The 6,964-nt window shown below is 44.7% G+C and overlaps 1 protein-coding gene across 1 annotated transcript; it reads right to left on the minus strand.

The window, feature by feature from the left end:
- Window positions 1-438: 438 nt before the first annotated feature.
- Window positions 439-1,295, minus strand: LOC119293449. The gene is made up of 2 exons (XM_037571934.1): window positions 1,004-1,295; window positions 439-921 (listed from the first exon to the last, which is right to left on the minus strand). The coding sequence occupies exons 1-2, from the start codon at window positions 1,166-1,168 to the stop codon at window positions 721-723; spliced, it is 366 nt and encodes a 121-aa protein (XP_037427831.1). The 5' UTR covers window positions 1,169-1,295; the 3' UTR covers window positions 439-720.
- Window positions 1,296-6,964: the final 5,669 nt, after the last annotated feature.

Raw genomic sequence — 6,964 nt, forward strand, 5'->3', positions numbered from 1 at the left:
CAATGGTCAGTAGAAAGGTGTTACTCTCCCGGAATAATAAGGTTCATGGCCTAGTTGTGCATGTTGCCTTTAATCTTGGAGACCAAGATCATGGGCATCATAGTTTTCTTACGGAAGATACAAACATTTTGCTCATTCCAAATTCCTGAGAATATTAATAACATCATCGTTGAATTCATTGCTTTTCATGATGCCACCATTCCTTGACAGTTGTCAATCCGCTCCCAGATGTCGGAGAGGGTAATACATACAAAGCCAGTCGCTGATCATATTTCAGATCCGAACCCTGAAACGACATTTTAACATGATGTGAACTGCAGAATCCGCTTCGCGCTTCAACAAGTGGCACATGCCGCAATTAGGCTAATCACGATGCTGAAGTCGATAGGCGGTCGAAACACGTTCTTGCAGTAATAATGATTTCAACGTATCCTCTTTTTGTTTTGATTGAAGTAATCTTTACTCTGTAGCTTATAACACATAAAAAGGGAAAATTTATACACACATCAGATTAACACTGGCACTAACACATCTATTAACAAACACACAAGCACGACCACACGGGCATGAACCTGGATTGGACCAACAACAGATCATACACTAGTACACAGCACGTGTCTAGGTCTATATAACACTTAAAAGCATACAATGTGTGTCGTGTGGATGTGGTTAGCGCTCATGTATGTGGACGTCAGATGCTGAAGCGAGCCGACCAGGGCTCTATCTCTTGATCATGCTTGTCACGACGGCCATGCGCGGCCTCTTGCACACGGCGCGCAGGAAGAAGAAGACGCCGACGACTGTGGGCAGCAGAACGGCGGAGAAGACGACCTTCTCCACCCAGTCCGTCCGCGTCATAACCAGCGCCAGCAGCGGGCAGCACGCGACCGCCGTCAGCAGCAGCTGCAGAGGCACCCAAACCTGCAGCAGATGGAACACCTATGTGAGCCACACGTTTCCAAGTAGATATATCCGTCTATCTATGCGTGTTGTGTGGACGTACGTAGTTCGGCATCTTGCGATCGTCGTCGTCGTCTTCTCCGCCGGCGGCAGCGGAGGACCTTGGCCGGGCGCCGAAGTTTGCTGGCGGCGCAACGACAACGATTACTACGGAGCCAGGCCTGGACCCCCTCTCCAAGTCCGACGGCTCGTCCCCTTCCTTGGCCATCTCGGGGCGACGGCGACGGCGACGTACGCGAGTTTTTCGGGTGCCAACAAACCTAGGTTAACAGCGCGTAACAACTTTCCTCCCCGTCCCCGATATATTATTAACCGAAGAGAGCAAAAACAAGCGGAAGCCCTTTTGCGGTGGACCGGTAGTATATGAGTATGGACCCAGGACGGAGGGCCAGCAACCAGATTCCGATACCGCGTTTGGTCCAATGCAATTCCAAGCACCACGTACCACTTGGATCGCTGGATTCCTATTCGGAGCAGGAAAGCTGCGCCCTTGTTTGCTTGCGTGCCACATTGCTCCACTATCTACACTAGATCGGCAACGCGCCTTGACGCGAGGGTGCCTGTCCGAACATTTTGGTCAAACATGTAATGTTAAGTTATTAGTAACTCAATTGCTATTAGTAGCCACTATATAACCAAGAGATCAGAATGTTCAAAGCACACATGCTGCCCAAACCATATACAAAGACATGCAATAGTAGAAACCTGATATCACAAATGATAATATCCTTTGTAGGTACAACTTTCTTCCATGTTTGTGGCTGGAACATGTGTACATCAGAAACTTTACTACAATATGGTAAACATCTCCACGACCAAGCAAGAAATCAGAAATAGAACAGCGGGCATCTTAAGTAAAGCAAGCACCAGCCAATTACATATAAGTCTGTATTAATCCTCAGCACTGTCCAGGACGAAGAGGGTACATAGGGTAGCATACAGACTGCAACATCTGCTTGTCCTTCGACAGCATCACAACATTAACTAACCACGTGGGTCAAACACATAAATAAATAAATGTCGGACAATAGGGCGCAACAGAATCGGAGCTAGCAGAGACACGGGAAACTGCCTTAGAACATCCAAAGAGACGCCCCCATAGCCAGACATCATTACTTCGTGCATTCACAAACAAACGGATAGGGTCCTGCATATATATATATATATATATATATATATATATATATATATATATATATATATATATATATATATATATATATAACATGGATTTCCTATCACCACTAGCTATGGAGGTGGCTATCAGAACCGTTAGTTTGCTTCAAGATCCGAACTTTACTGTGGATAAGGTTCCTATTTGTTGATTTATATATGCTCGCATTTACCAAAGAGGAAGCCATGTGGGGGTGCTTTACATGGCAGCGGACCAAAATGGGAACCTACACCTGCAATGGCAGGAGTACTCAGGGAATGGACGCAGCTCCTTTCTAGCATTGGTTCTCGAGCATCATCTGTTTTGGGTAAGCCTATGCTCTAGGTTTTGTTGCCTTGTTAATGTTGAAAGGTTCTATCCATCCCAAGCTATTTTTAGCATGTATGAACGTCCATTGTATGCATCAAATGTGAAAGATTCGATACCTTTAATTCACGTTGGCTTATAGAGTACACACTAAGACAAAATTCTGTAGGCTGAATACTTTAAGGCTGGTCACAATGGGCAAGAACATAAGCTAGTAACTTACACACTTTCCTAGACTATGTTACTATCTCCATAGTGGGTAGGAACATCTATGTAGTGTCATGCAACGATGTATTTATTAGGTTATAGACTCATTGTTTCTTGGAGTGTGTGATGTTCCGGTAACTTAGCTAGTTACCACAAGCACCTCTCTCTTCATTAAATATGTGCCACATAAGCAAAGTTGTATTGGAGTGTGTGATGTTACTCCTAAGTTCCTCCCCATTGTGACCAGCCTAATGCGTTGCAGCTTGTATTCTTGACTAATCCTCCCATAGTCTTGACAAAGAAACATGGAGGTTTTACAATGTGGCTCCGTTCTCAATGGCAGTACCACCTCCTCCAGTGGGCATCAAGGTTGACGCTAATTTTTGTATTTTTCTTAAGCTTCTACTAATTACTATTAAAAAAACTTCTGCTAATTACAGTTTGTTGGGTGGAGGAGCGACCAGCCATGTAAAGAAAATGAGATGTAGAAATGAAAATACAAAATATATGTTGTGAGAGTTGGATTTTATTAAACTGTATAGTTATTTTGTTTTATAAAACACGTTTTGTTAAACAAATAATCAAAATATGGTAAATGTGAAATTTTGGCGACCCAAGATTGGATGAAAAAAATACACATTTATTTAATTAATTGTCATTAAGCCTTGTAGATCACTATTCTGGAGTATATATTTACTAACAAAAAATGCATTTTACTTCGAACGTTGGTTAAAAATACATATTACTTATTTTTTTCAAGTCAATTCTACAAATGCAAAAGAAGGAAGGTGCAGTCCCTACTTTCATCTATGTGCACATACACGGCAACTAGCCACACAGAGTAAGAAGCAGCCCCTTCTTTCAACCATGCATAGACATATACTCCTACTTCCAGTTTTGCGTCACGGGTATGGTCAGACCACGGTCCTTCACATGCATGGCTTGGCTCCTTCACTCATTCTCATGAACATGTCGTGCTGGTCATTGCACCCACGTGACTCTCTATCTCTCCGTTTTTGCTGGTTGCCGACTGTGGGCATGCCACTGCTGTCCAGCTGCCTTGCTTGGTTTCAGTTTGATGGTTAATCATCCCTAAAAGGAAACTTGATGGCTAATTGTGTGTTTGACTAGTGAGGTGGTACTGGCGGACCTAGCCCAATGGGCCAGGGTGGGCCAGCAGTGCAAATGTAAATATGCATTTATTTTTTCTTTTATTTTTCTAGCCTTTCTCCTATATGGTAGAAAAGCAATTTCCGAATCTCAGGGTGGGTCGTGGCCCACCCTGGCCACCCTCTACCTCCGCCATTGGTGGTACCACTCCCAAAGTGCTAGTATTTCATTATTGCTTGGCTAATGCGTGCATGGTGTAGGATCTGGGAGGTTCTCGTCAATGAGTTCGTGAGCTAAGTCGGCTCTATCAGTTTGTTATTTTCACACACTAGAGAGAAATAGGATGACCAGAACTGGATGCTTGTACAAACCGGAACCTTCATTTTTCATTGCCCAAACCGTACATAATCGTATGTGTGCACTCTTTTTATTGGACCGAGCACCTTTTATACCATGAGCGTTGTATCCACCAGAGCACCACCCGGGTACACACACGCACGCACGCGCACGCACGCGCGCGCGCGCACACACACACACACAGAGGTTGGGTGTATATGGATGGTCAGAGGCGGCGGTGGACCGTCAGAGGGAGCTGCTCGACAAGGATGGTGCGTTAAAGGGTATAATGTTAGAGGTATAAAAGGTGTCTGGTCCAATAAAGAGAGTGCACACATACGATGTGCAAGGTTGAGGGACAATTATGTTCGGTGACACCTCCATCAACCACCTGCTCGACTAGGGTTGTGCCCTGAGGGGTCTGACTTTCATAGTATGAAAGGTGCCCGATCCAGTAAAAAGAGTGCACTCATATGATTGTGCAAGGTTTGGGTAATGGAAAATGAAACTTCCCGTGTCATTGTAATGATATAGGGATACTAGACCACCGTGAGGGGTATAAGTTTCATATTTCATTCACAATTGTTCATTCATAACTGGTGTATCGTCTTATGCCAACTCTACAAATATATATTTCGAGTGGGTTTAACCACATGTCAAGTGTTGGTTCCAACATTACATTCTAATCCATCTGTCCATTGACCAACACACACACACACATTGCAATAATTGACATGAAAAGCTTCAACCCTATTTTTGAAAAGCTTCAACCCGGCGATAAAAAGCTAGAACTGGCACCTCACCATTGATGAAATGGCGGCACTCCTTCACCGAAGTTGCGACCTTCGCCGGCGGGAGCTGCATCCGGCGGAGCCGGCGAGAGCCACCGTGACGGGGAGTGCTGCGGTCGGGCCAGGCCACGCTGGGAACAAGTGATGGTGATGCTGGAGAGGAGCCATGTAACCTAATGGATGCGGTGAAACTATAGCGCTCTCTCACTCACAAACAAATCCTCTCTATATATCTGTCTATGTATATATCTATCACTATCACTCTAATCACTTATCATCCAGACCAACGCTCACACAACATATAAGGGTTAGAGTGCGAGTGAAAAAGGTCAGACTGAGGTGCTGTTTCAAGTTTCGAAAAACGTGCTTGCAAAGTCATACACCGCTCAAAAATATTGCCATTTACAACACAAATATTATCGTTCGGAAAACTTGCACGGTGTAGAAGGGGTGATGGTGGGTGCAACGTCCAATGTATAGAAATGTTCTCGTACTAAAAAAGTAGGGTGCCCTCATGCAGGGTATGAATAGATCTTACGATATAGGAAGGTTCTAATGAGCCTGTAAGTTCCTGTTTTGATCACCCTGTTACAACTGATGTTAGAACAACACCAAAGTGTATCATCAAATATGGAGTGACTCGATACTATCGTGGTCTATAGGAAGGTTCTGGTAGACAAAAAATAGGGTTCCCATATGCGGGTATGCATGGTTCGGACAATGTAAAATGGAGGCTCGTGCGTAATCTAACAATGTGGTGATACTTTGTACCGCTCTCCCAGTCGCTAAAAATCCTCTCTATCTATCTATCTATCTACTAAATATGTCATGTTATCTTTTATATTTCGTATTTTTTCCAAATGAGTTTGTTGATTTGTAACGTCCAGCATTTCGAAAGGTTCTCATTACACATAAGAGGGTGCCCCCTGCGAGTATGCTTGGTTCCGGCAATGTAAAATGTAGGTTCCCATGCAACCTAAGCGATGAGGTCAAACTATACCAATCTTTCACTCATAAATAAATCCTCTCTATATATCCATCTATCTATCTATATATTTGTCACTATCTCTTTCTAATCGCTTATCATCCAGACCAACACTCACACAACGTATAATGGTTAGAGTGCGAGTGAAAAAGGTCAGGTTGAGGCATGTTTCAAGGTTCAAAAATGTGCTTGACCAATATCACACAACGACCCGGTCAAAAAAATGTAAATAGGTTGTGGAGGCAATTAGAAGCTACCATATCATTACAACACAAACATCATCGCTCAGAAAACTTGCACGGTATAGAAGGGGTGATGGTGGGTGCAACGTGCACTGTATAGAAAAGGTTCTCTTACTCAGAAAATAGGGTGCCCTCATGCGGGCTATGAAGGGTTCTGACGATACAGAATGGTTGTGATGATATGGAAAATATGGACTATGCTCTTTTGGCATGGTGGCAACAATTATTTGGAATTTTGCCCGTCGGGCTCTGGCCTGACTAGGAGGCCCTAGAACTTGAGACAGCCGAACCACGCCACCACAGCTCACGCCGCTAACAAAGCACCGATTGGAGAAGCATCTGACTAGTCCCCCGGTGCCGAACCACGCCACCACAGCTCACACGGCAAGTCATGATCTCCCATATTTGATCTTTGGACCAGGTCTGAGCGGGGTACCGAACAACAGCAAATCGAGATTGGAGCACACCAAATGCCCGCTCGACATCCTTCCTGCAAGCCTCCTGAAGCTTCGCAAACCAGGCGTTCTTGCCTCCTGCCACAGGGTTTGAGATCGTCTTCACAAATGTCGACCATCTCGGATAGATGCCGTTAGCTAGATAGTACCCCTTGTTGTATTGGTACCCATTGATCTCGAAGTTCACCGGAGGAGAATGGCCCTCAACGAGCTTGGCAAAAACAGGAGAGCACTGCAGCACGTTGATGTCATTGTGAGTTCCTGGCATACCAAAGAAGGAGTGCCAAATCCAGAGGTCTTGTGTGGCTACCGCCTCAAGCACCACACTGCAACCGCCTTTGGCGCCTTTGTACATCCCCTGCCAACCAAATGGGCAGTTCTTCCATTTCCAATGCATG

Source organism: Triticum dicoccoides, chromosome 4B (genome assembly GCF_002162155.2).
Source record: "Triticum dicoccoides isolate Atlit2015 ecotype Zavitan chromosome 4B, WEW_v2.0, whole genome shotgun sequence".
NCBI lineage: Eukaryota > Viridiplantae > Streptophyta > Magnoliopsida > Poales > Poaceae > Triticum > Triticum dicoccoides.